Below are 16629 nucleotides of genomic sequence, written 5' to 3'. Positions count from 1 at the left end.
GGTATTATGAACTCCTCTATATGGAGCCTCCTAAGCGTTGTGCTGTCCCTTCTGTCCTTGCTGCCTTGTTGGATACTTTTCCAGCAGCTTCTCAGGCTCCTGATTCCCAGCCCCTAACCCCTAAAGAACCTGATAGGTTTTGTAAGGTGCCTGACGATTGCAAGTTTCTTCACAAATGTCCTTGTGACCCCTCTGCTTTCTCAGTTTCTTCTGACAAACCTTCTAAACTGTTGCCTTCTACTAAATTACTTCCTTCTGACAAGGACAGTAAGGCCATGGATAGGCTGGGCAAAAGGGTGAACAGTACTGCTACCCAGGTCTTTCAGGCTGTTAACTACCAGCCCCATACGACCAGGTATGTTTGAGCTCTTCTATCTTATGCTCATCACATTATTTCTGACTGTCCTCATTCCAAGGGAAAGGCTTTTTCCCTGTATTTGTTGGGCTGCTGTTCTCAAGTGGCCTATCTTTCTATTAACTGGAGTTATGATGCAGCTGATGCTTTTTCTATTGCTGCTGCCTTTGGTTCTGTGTTAAGACACTATTCTTTGCTGCACCCCCAACCTTTGCCTGATGATATTAAGGCTAAATTAATGGATGCTGCTGTTGACAAAAATCTCTCTAGTTCTGCAGCTGCTGAGCTTTTTAAGTCCCTGTAGAAGAAGGAGAAGACTTTGCAGGAATTGAAACACATTTTTGTTTTTTTCCCAAATTTCAGAGGAATTATCCATTCAGTCCTGCCTTTGTATGTGGACAGTCTTGTCCTACCCCCAGGCAAAAAGGGTCTAGAAGAGCTCCTGTTTTTTTAGGCAAGCCAGGTTCTGTCTGACTACCTTCTTCCCTCCTGCTCAGGTTCCTTTATCTCTTCGTCTTTGTTTGTCTCTTCACAGTTGGTTAAGGATTACTCCGGATTTTTGGGTTCTGTTCATCATTCTCCAGGGGTATTTCATGGTGTGGATGTCGGTCTTCTTTTGTTGGGCATTCCTCAACTTCCTCAGGAACAACTGCCATCTTTTCCAGATGCATTTCAGAGCCTTTTGTCTCAAGGCACCATCCAAGCAGTTCTTGCACTTCAGTGGGGGGGAAGACGTTTTATTGCAGAATGTTTCTGGTTCCCAGGAAAGAAGGCAACTTGGAGGCCCATTCTAGAACTTTCTCAGCTCAACACCTTTCTGAGGGTTTCTTCCTTTTGAATGCTGTCTCTTCAGACCCTGTTTCCTATTATTCTACCTCAGGCTTTCCTAGTATCTCTAGATCTCAAGGGTACATATCTACACATCCTTATTCATCTCCATTTCAAGAAATGTTTGCATTTCTGTTTCCTCCTTGCATTATCAGTTCTTTGCTTTGCCCTTTGGCCTCTGTACTCTCCCAAGGGTCTTCACCAAATGCCTCACTCTGTGATTACCTTTGCAGGATTAGGGGGATACACATATTTCCTTACGTAGATGACTTGCTCATTCAGGCTTCCTCTCCAGAGACCCTGCTTCAGAACCTCCACTACGCTACTTGCCTCTTACAAGGCCTAGCGTTTACAGTAAATTTCCTGAAATCCTTCCCAACTCCTCCTCAGGATTGTGTTTTTTTCGGGTGTAGGCTCCAGATGATTCTTATGCTGGCTTCCCTGCCATCTCCCAAGGCTGTGACTCTAATTGCCTTTTTTCACTCACTCCTTCCTCAGGTCTTATTTACAGCCAGGGAGTTTCTAAAGGCTCTGGGTTACATGGCATCTACCATTCATATGCTCCTTCTAGCCAGGCTTCATATGAGAAAACTACAGTGGTTCCTAAAGTCAGTCTGGATTTAACATTGTCATTGTTTGGACTTTCTAGTTCTTCTTCTTCTTCTATGCGTCAAGCTTGAGCTTCGGTGATGGATTCATCAGCTGTCTGTCAACCCAGGACTTCCTTTTCAGCCCCAAGTCACCCCTTAGGAACTTTATTTTGGATGCCTCAGATGTTGTATGGGGTCTTCTTTCGGACCTCTAAAGGTTCAGGGTTTTTGTTCCCGTCAGAGGATGGACCATATTAACATCAAAGAGATGAGAGCTCTCCTCCTTGATCTTCAGGCCTTCCATACTCTGTTCCTTTCAGGGCCTCTCAAAATCTTTACAGACAATACCACAGTGATGTGGGGGGACATGGTCTTACCTCCTGTACAGACTACCTCTTCAGCTTTGGGGTCTGGCTGTCCAGTATCAGAGGATTCTTTAGGCTGTTTATATTCCTTTAGAACAGAACCTTTTTAGCAGACTCTGAGCAGGTCCGTAACACAGACACACTAGTGGATGCTTCACAGAGATGTGTTTCTGGACATTATCCACCAGTGGAGTACTCCTCAAGTAAATCTTTTTGACTCCCATCTGAACAGAAAACTTCCTCTTTTTTTTGCAAGAGTGCCGTTTTTTCTGACATGGAAGGTGGATGCCATCTCTTTTTCTTGGAAAAAGGATGCTTATCTCTGCCCCCCCCCCCCCCGATTCCTCTCATGCCAAGGGTCCTGTTCAAGATAGAACAGGAGCCTCCCAAAATCTTGTTTGCTACTCCCTGTTGGTCCAAACAGCATTGGCTTTCCTTCTTCTGCACCTAGCAAATGGCAGTCACCGCTGGTTACCTCACAGGGTGGACCTATTCACACAAGACAAGGGGGTCTGTCCTCCATCCTCACCTGTCCACTCTTCATTTGACACTGTGGGTTTTAGAGTTTTGATCCCTTTTAAGCATCTTTTATCTGAGGATGTGCACCCTGTCATGCAGGAGGCCAGGAAACCCACTACTAGGAAATATTTGTCCAAATTGAAGATATTTTCTGTGTAGTGCATTTCTCATAACCAGGGTCCACTTTCTATTGCAGTTCCTCTGGTTCTCCTATTTGTGTGGATTGCTCCATGCTGGGTTGGCATACTCTTCAGTTAAGGCTCACCTTTCAACTGTTTCTCCTAGTCTGCCTTTGACTCCTCCTGTAGTTAGATTCCAGGTCAAACAATTTCTTAAAGGCATCCTTCTTATATTAGGTCTCCCGGGAAGCCTATTCCTCTTTCCTGGGACCTTAATTTTTGTTCTTGAAAAATTGACTTGGGCTCCTTTTCAGGTTGTGGTTTCAGCTTCCTTGCACACCACCATCACAACCCAAATGACACATAGCCCACAGACCCCATGTGCCACTCAACCACAGTCCATAAGGCAAAACAACGTACCCAACACACTAGTCATAGGTGACTCTATAGTCAGGCACACTGATGTCCCACTCACCAGGCTAAATAAGGAGAAGGTCATTGTCAGCTGCCTGTCAGGTGCCAGGATCCACCACATAACCCACACACTCAGGTCACTCCACAACAAGTACAAATATGACTCTGTGATTGTCCATGTTGGTGTGAATGACCTTAGATGTACCTCCCTGGACTACATGAAAAGAGACATGGAAGAACTCTCTGATCTTGTAGCCCAGGCAGATATGACCCTAGCCCTGAGTAGCATCCTGCCATCACCCAGAATGATACCGCAGTACAAGGACAAAATGATTGACTTCAGCAGTTGGCTAAGCTTCTGGTGTCATTCTAAGGGGATCCAGTATCTGTCTGCCTGGGACGACATGGTCGACAGACCACGTTGCTTTGCCAGAGATGGCCTGCACCTGTCACCCCTGGGATTCCGGATACTGGCAAAGGCTCTTGCTGCCCCTATAGTGCCTTTTTTAGACAGACAAGCAAAAATTGAGGGTAATGCAACTCAGTGCTAGAAGTCTAAATCTCAAAATGTACTCACTCGAGGCACTCCTTAAAATGGAGAACATTGATGTCTGTGCAGTGACTGAGACCTGATTCAAGGCTCCAGAGAGCACCCCTGCATTACCAGGCTATAACTCATACCACACTTTTCGGCCATCTAACGTGGAGCAGAACACCAAAGGCGGAGGTGTCTCCATATTTATTAAGGATATCCATACCTCCAGGCTAGTTGCTCAGCATAATGCAGCCGCGGTTATCCAAGTGCAACTAACTCTGGGCAAAACTGCAATCCAAACTGTAGCTTGCTACAGATCCTCCACCATGCCCCAGGATTCCCACTCCTCTTTTCTTGATATACTGGAAAATGTTAGGGTTCAACCAAACACCCTAATATTGGGTGATTTCAACTACCCCACCATTAACGGGAAAACTACTCCTGTACCAACACCTTCGCTCAGCGCTTTCTGGAATTCATAAATTCCAATGCCCTGGATCAACTTATCCACATCCCCACCAGGGGCAACAATGTCCTATACCTAATCATTGCCAACATGAGTGACCGGTTTTCCACACCTGAAGTCAACTCCTCTTTGGTCAGATCCGACCATAAGCTAGTCACCCTAGATATCCACATCCTGTCCCCACCCCCCATTAAGGAAACTACGGTAAAAAATTTTTCCAAAGCCAACTTCATGTTTCTTAAGACAGAAGTGGTGAACTTCATGACACCCATGCAGATGGACAATACAGTTATGACTGCTGTATCCTACACAAATGCACTGTATAAGCACTTACACGAGTGCATGGATCATGCTATCCCAAACAGAACCAAGACGCTATCCTCCAAAAAAAGGAAGCCAATCTGGTGGTCCCCTGCCATAAACAAACTCTACAACAGAAGGAAGAAATTGTTGCAAAAGAGAGTAAAATCCCATGAATGGAGGAGCTCCCTGGTCAGCCTCAGCAACAAGCGGAGATCCCTTATAAGATCCTCCAAAACTAGCTATGAAAACAAGATTGCCACTGATTCTAAGGACAGCCACAAAGCATTCTTTAGCTATGTCAAGAATCTCAATGGCAACACCCAGTTTTGCCTTGAGTTACAGCACAATGGCACAAAAAATACAGAACCAACTGATATTTCCAACATCCTGGCAGATAGGTTCAGTGCTAACTTTACCCCCCTCTCACCCCCTAAAGGGCCCATATCTATACAGGAAGAATGCAGAGTCCCTGTAATCACAACTTCACAGGTAAAAGCAGCACTCTCTAAAGCCAAAAACACAGCATCCATGGGACCGGACAACATCCCAGGCTGCGTTTTACACGAACTTCAGAACGAACTGGCTCCCCCACCTAAGCACCATGTTCAATCATAGCCTCACGTCAGGCTTTGTGCCCACTGAATGGCGCACAGCAACAGATGTTCATCATGTTTCACTGTTGCAGTCATTACTCTTGGGTTATCCTGCTGGCAGGCTACCCGCAGTCTGCCAGAATTCCAAAGTCTAGGTCCGGCGTCGGTTGCTGTCGCCTCTTCCCTGATGTCAGTGCGCCAGGTGTATAAAAGATGCAGCCGACGCCATTTTCTTCAGTCTTTCTTGCCACGCAGTGCCTGAAGCAAAAGCAGTTTGCAAGTGCCGGTCGTCCGACTCCTGAGATTTTCAAATCTGAATTTCAGAACTGAAGTCTTCATTAAAGCTAAGTACCCCGTTGGGGAAACTTTCTTCTTGCTCCAGACCGATGTCAGAAAAAGTTAACAGTTGTATTTCGTGTGGGAAGCAAATACCTCATAAGGATTTTCACTCTTACTGTATTCCTTGCCTAGGCCCTGATCACAACATTGCTAGCCGTCGGTTTTGTGCTAATTTCAACCAACGCACTATCAAGCATCTGTTCGATTTTGCATTTCATTACTTTGGCCGAAGATTTAATTATATAATGCCGGCGGAACAGCCGACAACCGGAGTTTCAAAAAATGCAAGGACAAGGATAAGGATAGGCGTCCAAGGTCCAAAACCGACGACGAAGCCTCTTCTAGGCCAGTCGCTGGTTCTCCGGTTCTCAGTGAGGCGCTTTTGCAGCCACTGGCGCCCACTACCTCAGAGCCACAGGCCGCTACCAACTCCCACGTGGAGCCGACTTGGCCTCTGGAAACTCAAGGTATTGGACACTCGGAAATCAATCTCTCAGATGGGTTCGGAGCCGCTGAGCAGGCATCGGTTTCTGAAGGTGTCTTTAGACCTACACAACTATATGTTAAGCCATCTTCAGCTTCAAAGACAAAGACTAAAGCACTAAAGACAAAGAAACAAGTACAGGATTCTCCTATTCAGACTTCCATGCCTAAAAAACAGATGCTCAAAATGGCCGAAGACCTAATTACCTTGATCAGGGGCTCCCATCCCCCTCCTGATAAGAGGCCTAGGCAAGAAACAGAGTATGATTCTTCTGATCAGGTTTCTATTTCCTGTTTCCTCTTCTGAACAAGATTACTCCATGCTTCCCTATGAGGATTCTGATGCTGAAGAATCCATTCCTTCAGCCTCTCCTCCTGAGGACTATTCTTTTGGGGAAACACTGCATACTATGAGGGAGCATTTCCACTGGGAGAGCCAAGATTATTCTGAGTCTTAGAAAAGGCTCAGAGACTTCCTGCTTCCTCACCACAGACCCCTTGCTATTCCACCTGTTCTAGACATTGTAGATGATGTATTTTCAGAGTCCGGACTGTCCCCTGACTCTTTACCCCCTGCACCTGCTAAGCCAGAAAGATACTACAGGGTCCTGGATTCTCATAAATTCCTATATAAAAACCCCGCAGCAGACCCAGAAACTATATCTCAGGGTCCCAAGGGGGTTAAAGCTTCCACTGCAAAAAACCCTGTCCCCTCTGATAGGGATTCTAGGGCTCTAGACTGATGGGGGGAAAAAGTTTACACTTATGCCACCCTGGCTGAAATTGTCAATTTAAATTTTGGCTTTAAATTGTCAATTTCATATGCTTAAATATCAGCAATATTTAATGTCACTACCTAAACAAAAAATGTTGACAAATACTGAATGTTCAGAGAACAAGGAATTGCAGGATTTATTGCATGCAACAGAACAAGTGGGAAAGCATACTTTGCAATGTGGTTATGATTCACTGGAGGCCTCTTGCAGGGCCGCTGTTACAGGTTCTGTTATTAGAAGGCATGCTTGGTTAAAGGAACAAAGTCTGCCTGATCATGTTAAAGCAAAATTATTAGATGCACCATTACAGCATGATACTTTGTGTGGTACTAAAGCAGAAGAGGTGTTGAAAAAAATGGAGGATAAAGCAAAATCCATGCAGACAGTCAATGATTTCTTACAGGTACAGCCACCCAGGTTTAGCAGGAACTGGCCTTCTAACAATTGGTCCTTTACAGTCTCAGACAGACCACAAAGAGGCAGATACAGACGTTCCAGAGGCAGATCTCAGCCCCAAGGCTCATACAGACCTAAACAATGGGGTGCTCCTACCTCCAAAAGCGGAGAAGACAAATCACAGCCTTACAGGAAACAGTCCCAATGACTTTCCTCTACCAGTTTCAAGCAGTTTTCTTTTGACAGCCCCCTTAGGGGGAAAATAGCACTTTTTTCATCAAATTGGCAAATGGTTACCCAAGACAAATGGGTTCTGAACAGTGTCCCAAGGCTACAGGTTCCATTTTCACACTCTACCAAGGTCAAAGGGCATGCCAGACCTGCCACACAATCAATGGGCAGAGGCACAAAAACAAATTACAGCCCTCATGGACATGAGGGCCATTCAACAAGTACCACAACAAGAGCAGGGGCAAGGATTTTACTCCAGACTTTTCCTAGTACCCAGGAAGGACAAAACCTGGAGACCAATTCTGGACCTGTCTATACTAAATACGTTTCTGGAAGTTCCAAAATTCAAGATGTTGACTCTTCAGCAGCTACTGCCCATGCTGGGCAAGAGGGCTTGGCTCGTAACTTTGGACGTAAAGGAGGCATACCTGCATGTCCCAGTCAGACAATCTTGCAGAAGATACCTCAGATTCATAGCTGGCTCAATGCATTACCAATTCTCTCACTGCCCTTTGGCTTATCTACTGCGCCCAGGGTCTTTACAAAATGCCTGGCACCAGTAATTGCATTTTGCAGACAAAAAGGAATTCAAATATATCCCTACTTGGACGACTGCCTAATTCAAGCAGAGAACAAAAACGCTCTTCTACAGCATCTGGCGTTTGTAAAAAGATTACTAATTGGCCTAGGGTACACAGTAAACGAAAAGAAGTCAAAACTAGTGCTCTCTCAGGAGATAATATTCCTGGGTGAAAGCTTTAATACAACTGCCCAGATGGCTTATCTCACGCCAGACAAGCAAAGACAACTGACTAGTTACTTCAAGAAATTGGCAACAAAAACCCACTTATCTGCAAGGAAAATCCTGCAGGCCTTTGGTTTCATGGCATCCTGCATTCTACTAATTCCATTTGCCAGACTGCATATGAGGAAACTACAATGGTATCTGAAAAGTGTTTGGACTCAGCATTGCCACAGCCTGGAGACAGTAATTGCACTCATTCCCTGCCTACAACAGGAGTTTCGATAGTGGGCAGAAGCCTGTCACCACAACAAGGGTCTGCCATTTAGTTTGCCCACACCCAGACACTGACAACGGATGCATCAGATTATGCCTGGGGGGCCCATATTGCAGGAAAATGTATTCAGGGCACATGGCCTGCAAACCAGATGCATCTTCACATCAATCAAAAAGAGATGCTAGCTGTTCAAAATGCCCTGACAGCTTTCAAGGACCTGCTTCCTCCAGGACAATTACTGATAGACACACTACGGTCATGTGGTACATAAACAAGCAGGGAGGTACTCATTCTTACCCCCTCTGCAGACAAGCAATGACCTTATGGGACACAGCATTGGCTTTTCAAGTTCACCTGCAAGCACAATTCCTGCCAGGAAAAACAAATACTCTGGCAGACGAACTAAGCAGAAACATCATGGATCCCCACGAATGGAAACGGGATCCACAAGTCTTCACGATGATGATAAGGAAATGGGGATGCCCAGACATAGATTTATTTTCCTCCCCTCACAACTGTCAATTGCAGAGATTTTGCACAAGGATTTACCACAAGCAAGCATGGAAAGTGGACACCCTATCATTCAGGTGGAAACATCTAACCGTATATGCTTTTCCCCCTCTGCCTCTCCTTCCCAGAGTACTCCTAAAGGTCAGACAAGAGAAGCCAAAAATTATTCTGATTGCACCAGACCAATTGGTACCCAATCCTAAAGAGCTTGTCTCAAGGACCAGCATGGATATTGCCTCAAACTTCTCACTTGCTGACAGAACAAAACAATCAGATCCTGCACAGCCAACTCAGGACCTTAAATCTGGCAGCATGGCGGATAATGTAGCCATTCATAAAACTCCTCTTTCAAAAGCTGTTATGGATGTTATCTTGGAGGCCAGGAGGCCCAGTACCAGAAAATCTTATGCAGAAAAATGGAAGAGATTCTGTGCTTGGAACCAGGAACAAGGCATTGACACGTCTGTACCAAATATACCTCAGATTTTACAATACCCGATTGAGATGCTGAACAAAGGCCTTTCTTTCTCATCAGTTAAGATACATGCCTCTGCCATTTCTGCACATTACAATACGGAACCACCTATCTTTTCTCATCCTTTAATAAGGCAGTACCTCAGATGGGACAAAAACATTAGGCCTCCAAGGAGAGCAACAATTCCGGCCTGGGACCTCAGTTATGTTTTGGAAAAGCACACACTGCCTCCCTTCAAGCCAGCATCAACAGCGGATATTACATTCTTATCCTGGAAAACAGCTGTGCTCCTAGCCATAACCTCTGCAAGGCGAGTCTCGGAGTTACAAGCACTCATGGCTGTGGAACCTTTCATCATTTTTCATCCAGACATGGTTTCTCTGTGGACAAACCCCACATTTATGCCTAAGGTGGTGTCCAGTGTGGCCCTCAATCAAACCATTCACTTGCCTACCTTTTACCCAAATCCACAGAACAAGGGTGAGAAAATTCTGCATTCTTTGGACATACATAGGCAGTTATGCTTCTACTTGGATAGAACTAAAGCTTTCAGAAAGACTGAGCAACTTTGTGTCATATGCTGCAGGATCACAAGGAAAGGCTGTCTCAAAACAGACCGTTTCTAAATGGATGGGCCATTGCATCCATTTATGCTATTCTCAACATGGCAGATCAGTGCCTAAGGGCATTAGACCTCATTCCACCAGAGCAGCAGCCTTCCTCAGAGGAGTACCAACCAAAGAAATCTTGGAGGCTGCAACTTGGAGTTCAGTGCACACCTTTACAAAGCACTACCACTTGCCTCTCTACTCTAAGTCCAGAGCAGGCTTCGCCACTGCAGTTCTGCAGGGCCTCATAGCCTCTCCTAATCCTATTTAGCCCAGCCACCCGTCCGCAGCTTTGGGATTCAACCCAAGAGTAATGACTGCAACAGTGAAACACCATGAACATAGTATAGTTGTGTACCTACCATAAATGTAGATGTTCGAGTGTGTTCACTGTTGCAGTCCAGGTTACCCATCCATCACCCCCCTTCTTTTTGCTAGGACTTACCTGCACTTCTCTATCCTATACAACCTTTTTTGGTGTATTTGCTTGTAGATGAAGGAAATGTTATTTTTGTGCATGCATTTCTTATTGCTATATTTTTCAACCTACCTATTTGGGGCACCTGACATCTGGGGCAAGAAAAACTGAAGAAAATGGCGTCGGCTGCATCTTCTATACCCCCTGGCGCACTGACTTCAGGGAAGAGGTGACAGCATCCGACGCCGGACCTAGACTTTGGAATTCTGTCCGACTGCGGGTAGCCTGCCAGCAGGATAACCCAAGAGTAATGACTGCAACAGTGAATACACTCGAACATCTACATTTATAGTAGGTACACAACTGTACTTTATCCCACTCCACAAAGGGGGAGCCACCACTGATCCTGGGAACTATCACCCTATTAGCCTGACGAGCCTGGTCTGCAAGGCCATGGAACGTATCATCATGGAATTCATAAACAAAGACATTGGTAACCTCCAAACTCTGGACCCCACCCAGTTCGGGTTTGTGAAAGGCAGATCTTGCCTCCTGAACCTGGTCGACTTCTTTGAGGCAGTCACCAAAGCCATAGACGAGGGTAAGGTGGTTCACACAGCCTATCTTGATCTCGTTAAGGCTTTCAACACCATCCCCCATTCTGAAATTATAGTTAAACTCACTAAACTAGGCATAAATCCCTATGTCACAAGATGGGTTGCCAACTGGCTCACTGACAGAACCCACACTGTAAAAGTTGCAGACTCCAAATCTGACTTCAAACCATTGACAAGTGGAGTACCACGGAGTTCAGTCCTGGGGACCTCTCCTGTTTGGTATCTACTTCTCTGAACTACAGGCTAACACAGAAGGCCTCTGGCTAATGAAGTTCGCAGATGACTACAAACTGGTGTCCCAAAATGATGTGGACATTCTGCAGAAGGGTCTCACTGAGACAGATGCCTGGTGTCAGAGCTATGGCCTCAAGCTCAATGCCAAAAAGTGCACTGTTATCCCCTTTGGTAAACACTCTGTACCCATGAACTACCACATAGGCTGCAGTCTTCTTAACACCGAATGTGTGATAAGAGACCTTGGGATCCAGGTGGACAGTAGTCTCTCCTTTGGTAATCACATTGCCACAGTAGTCAGGAAATCCTTCTGCATGGCACACCTCATCCAGGAAAAAAGAGGTCTTTGTTCCCCTCTACTCAACACTCATTAGACCCATTATAGAGTACATCGCCCATTTTGGAATGTACCTCACAAGACATCTGCAGCAGCTGGAAAGGCCACAAAAGTACCTCACAAAGAGAATTACTGGCCTCAAACAAATGCCCTACACTGATCGTCAAAAAAACTCCAGCTTTACTCTGTAGCATATCGCCTACTCCAAGGTGATCTCTGCCTAACATATAAAGCTATGTCAAACCCAGAGCTGTTGGACATGCTACACCTAAAGAAATCCCAATCCCTCCGAGCTATACGCTCTGGGGACCTAAACATTGTCACCGCAATAAACAGGACTTGCTGGAGGGATAGATTCCTGTCCCAGATACTTCCCATACTCTGGAACAAGCTACCCATGTATGTCAAAGTTCCTCATTAACACTCTTCAAGAAAAATTGTGATGAGTGGATGGGAAATAGGAAATACACCCCTGGGATCACTTCTGTGGCTCTGCTTGACAGGGGCACAGGAAATTAACTTTCTTGGGTTGGCGTAAGCTAGGGAACTTTGTTGGCTAGGCTTACTTAGGCCCTTGGGCCGATAGCCTAGTACCTACCTATGAACCTAAGACTGATGTTCTTCATGTTTCACTGTTGCAGTCATCACATTTGGGTTATCTGCTTGCAGTACCCCTCAGTTGGCCTGATTATCAAAGTATTGGGTCCTGCATCAGTTGCTGTCTCATCTTCCGTAACATCAGGTAGTCAGGGGTATAAAGCATGCAGCCAACACAATTACCCCAGTCTTTCTTGCCGTGCGGTGCCAGAAGCAGTTTGCAAGTGCCAGTTGGCCGACTCCTGAAATTTTCGTTTTTGAGTTTCAGAACCAAAGTCTTCAACTAAAGCTAAGTACCCAGTTGGGGAAACTTTTTCTTGCTCTAAACCGATGTCAGTAAAAGTCAATAACTGTATTTCTTGTGGAAAGCAAATACCTCACAAAGATTTTAATTTGTACTGTACTCCTTGCCTAGGCCCTGACCAAGACGTACCTCGCTGTCAGATGTTCATCGTGTTACACTGCTGCAGTCATTACACTTGGGTTATCCTGCCATCAGGCAGTTCCCCAGTCGGCCTGAGTTCCAAAGTCTTGGTCCGGCGTCGGTTGCTGTCGCCTCCTCCCTGACGTCAGTGTGACAGGGGTATATAAGATGCAGCCGACGCCATTTTCTTCAGTCTTTCTTGCCACGCTGTGCCCAAAGCAAAAGCAGTTCGCAAGTGCCAGTCAGCCGACTCTCATTCCGAATCCAGAACCGAAGTCTTCTACAAAGCTAAGTACCCTGTTGGGGAATCTTCTTGCCTCAGAACGATGTCAGTAAAAGCTAATAACTGTATTTCTTGTGGAAAGCAAATACCTCATAAGGATTTCCATTCCTATTGTATCCCATGCCTAGGCCCAGACCACAACGTCACTGGTTGTCGGTTTTGTGCTAGGTTTAACAAGCGCACTATTAAACGTCGGTTTGATTTTGCCCATTATTTTGGTAGAAAATTCAATTACACCATGCCGTCGGAACTTCCAACGATCGGAATACATAAAAAGCGCAAAGACAAGGACAGGCATCCGAGGCCCAAAACTGACGCCGAGGCCTTTTCTAGGTCAGTCGCCAGTTCTCCGGTTTTCAGAGAGGCACCTTCGCAGCCCCTGATGACCGCTTCTGCAGAGCCACAGGCCGCCTCTGACTCCCACGTGGAGCTGGCTGGGCCTTCGGACGCACACGTTTTTCAGCCTACCGACACTAACCCTTCAGAGGGAACCGAAGTAGCTGAGCAATCCACAGCTTCAGAGGGTGTTTTCAGTCCTACTCAGTTGAGCATTAAACCCTCTGCTAAGTCTAAGCCTCCCTTAAAAACAAAGAAACAAATTCAGCATTCTTCAGGACAGGCCTCCATGCCTAAGAAACAAATGCTCAAAATGGCCGAAGACCTAATCACCCTGATCAGGGGGTCCCACCCCCCACCCCCACCTGATAAAAGGCCCAGACAGGATGCAGACTATGAATCATCCGACCAGGTGTCCATTTCCTCAGATTCATCCTCAGACCTAGGATATTCTTTACCCCCTTATGAGGATTCTGATGCTGAGGAATCAATTCCATCAACCTCTCCGCCTGAGGACTACTCCTTTGGTGAAACCTTACATACCATGAGGGAGCATTTCCATTGGGAAGGCAAGGATTACTCAGAATCCAAGAAAAGGCTCAGAGACTTCTTTTATTACCTCAATACAGACCCCTTGCTATTCTGCCAATGTTAGATATTGTGGATGATGTGTATACTGAATCCAGCTTAAATCCTGACTCCTTACCTCCAGCCCCTGTTAAACCTGATAGATATTACAGAGTCCCTGACTCTCACAAATTTCTGTATAATAGTCCTGTTGCTGACCCTGAAACTATTTCTCAGGGACCCAAAGGGATTAAGGCCTCATCGGCAAAAAAAACAGTTCCCTCTGACAGAGATTCCAGAGCATTAGACAGATGGGGAAAGAAAGTATATACGTCTGCAACTTTAGCAATGAGAGCCTTAAATTGCCAGTTTCACATGCTAAAATATCAGCAATTTTTGATGTCTCAGTTGAAACAAAAAATGCTTCCAGATTCAGATCCTCCTAATTTTAAAGAAATGCAGGATTTATTGCATGCAGCTGAAGAAGTGGGAAAACATACTTTGCAATATGGTTTTGATTCTTTAGAGGCCAACTGTAGAGCAGCAGTTACAGGCTCAGTCATTAGAAGACATGCTTGGTTAAAAGAACATACATTACCAGATCATGTTAAAGCAAAATTATTGGATGCACCTTTGCAGCGGGATGTGTTATTTGGAGTTAAGCAGAAAAGGTATTAAAGAAGATGGAGGATAAGGCAAAATCTATGCAAACGGTGAAGGATTTCTTACAAGTTCAGCCTCCTCAATTTAGCAGAAATTGGCCAACAAAGAATTGGTCCTTTCCAGTTGCAGACAGACCTCAAAGGGGCAGATACAGACATCCAAGAGGTAGAGGTCAACCACAAGGTCCTAACAGGCCTCGACAATGGGGTGCGCCAGGCCAGAAAGAAGGGGAAGACAGGCCCCAACCATGTAAAAAGCAGCCTCTATGACTTCCCACTACAGCTGCCAAACAACTCTCTCTTGGCAGCCCCATTAGGAGGAAAACTGGCACTTTTCTATCACAATTGGCATTGGATCACCAAAGACAAATGGGTTCTCAACATTGTATCTCAAGGTCTGCCAAGGTTAAAAGGAATGCCAAATCTGCCACCAAATCAATGGGCAGAGGCTCAAAAACAAATTACAGCACTCATGGACATGAGGGCTATTCAAAAGGTACCACCACAGGAGCAAAGACAAAGATTTTACTCAAGACTCTTTCTGGTTCCCAGAAAGGACAAAGCCTGGAGGCCCATTCTGGATCTTTCTTCTCTAAACACTTACCTGGATGTTCCGAAATTCAAAATGTTGACACTACAGCAGCTTCTTCCCATGCTGGGCAAGAAAGTTGGCTCGTGACCTTGGACCTCAAGGAGCCATACCTCCATGTCCCTATCAGACAAAACTGCAGAAGATACCTCAGATTCATAGCTGGTTCAATGCACTATCAATTCTCTGCACTGTCCTTTGGCTTATCTACTGCGCCCATGGTATTCACAAAGTGCCTAGCTCCAGTTATTGCATTTTGCAGGCAAAGAAATATTCAGATATACCCATACCTGGACGACTGTCTAGCCAAGACATACTTATGAATCATCTGGCCTTTGTACAAAGGGTTCTAACTTGTCATAAACGAAAAGAAATCACACATGGTACCCTGTCAACAAGTTATATTCCTGGGAGCAAGCTTGAATACAACTTCCCAGATGGCTTACCTCATGCCAGAGAAACAAATTCATTTGACAACCTACTTCCAACAAGTGGAAGTGGCCACAAAAACCCTGCTGTCTGCAAGACAAATACTGCAAGCCTTGGGGTTCATGGCCTCCTGCATTCTTCTAATTCCATATGCAGGACTGCATATGAGGAAACTACAGTGGTATCTAAAAAGCCTATGATGTCAACATTCTCAAGACCTAGAAACAATGATTCCTATCATACCTTGCCTACGCCTAGAGTTCCTTTGGTGGCAGGCCTCTGCCACCAAAACAAGGGACTACCTTTCACACCACCCCCTGCCGCCCAAACCCTAACAGCAGATGCATCGACTGTGCATGGGAGGCTCACCTGGCAGGAAAGTTCATTCAGGGCAAATGGAACCCAAGTCAAATGCACCTGCATATCAATCAGAAAGAAATGTTAGCTGTACAGAATCCTCTGACAGCCCTCAAGGACCACATTCTTCCAGGACAACTAATGGTAAAGACGGACAACACCACTGTTATGTGGTACATAAACAAGCAGGGGGGTACACATTCTTACCCCCTCTGCAAACTAGCCATGGCATTGTGGAACACAGCCTTGAGCTACCAAGTGCACCTACAAGCTCAATTCCTGCCAGGAAAATTAAATACACTGGCAGACGGACTAAGCAGAAACCTCATGGACCCACACGAGTGGGAACTGGAAACAAGGATTTTCAACATGTTGACAAGCAAATGGGGGAGCCCAGATATAGACCTGTTTGCCTCTCACCAGAACTACCAGTTGGACAAATTGTGCACAAGGGCTCCCCACAAACAAGCCTGGAAAATGGATGCTCTGTCCTTCAGCTGGAAAAACCTGTCAGTCTATGCCTTCCCCCCTCTGCCTCTGCTCTCCAAACTACTACTAAAAATCAAACAGGACAAACCAAGGATGATTTTGATTGCTCCAGACTGGCCATGCCAACACTGGTACCCCCTCCTGCGCAGTGTGTCATGGTTATCTCCATGGCACCTGCCTCAGACTCTTCCTTGCTGTCTCAGCAGGAGAACCAGATTCTGCACCCTCAGCTTCTAACGCTGAACCTTGCAGCCTGGCTAATTACTTAATCTCTCCTTTACCATCCCTCAGCAGACCTGTGATGGATGTCATTTTAGAGGCAAGGAGGCCTAGTACTAGAAAATCTTATGCTGAAAAATGGAAAAG

The 16629-nt window shown here is 45.6% G+C and overlaps 1 protein-coding gene across 1 annotated transcript in view; it reads left to right on the top strand.

Annotated features, from left to right (window-relative positions):
* The window catches only part of CPEB2 (cytoplasmic polyadenylation element binding protein 2), a 568627-nt gene extending 567968 nt beyond the window's left edge, over nt 1-659 (top strand). The window contains exon 11 of the mRNA XM_044063518.1: nt 417-659. Coding sequence (XP_043919453.1) covers nt 417-659 — 243 coding nt within the window. The remainder of the gene's footprint in view (nt 1-416) is intronic.
* The last annotated feature ends 15970 nt before the right edge of the window (nt 660-16629 follow it).

This window comes from Protopterus annectens, chromosome 2.part1 (genome assembly GCF_019279795.1).
Source record: "Protopterus annectens isolate FY-2018-M chromosome 2.part1, PAN1.0, whole genome shotgun sequence".
NCBI classification, from domain to species: Eukaryota; Metazoa; Chordata; order Ceratodontiformes; family Protopteridae; genus Protopterus; species Protopterus annectens.
This window is presented reverse-complemented; position numbering and strand designations above follow the sequence as displayed.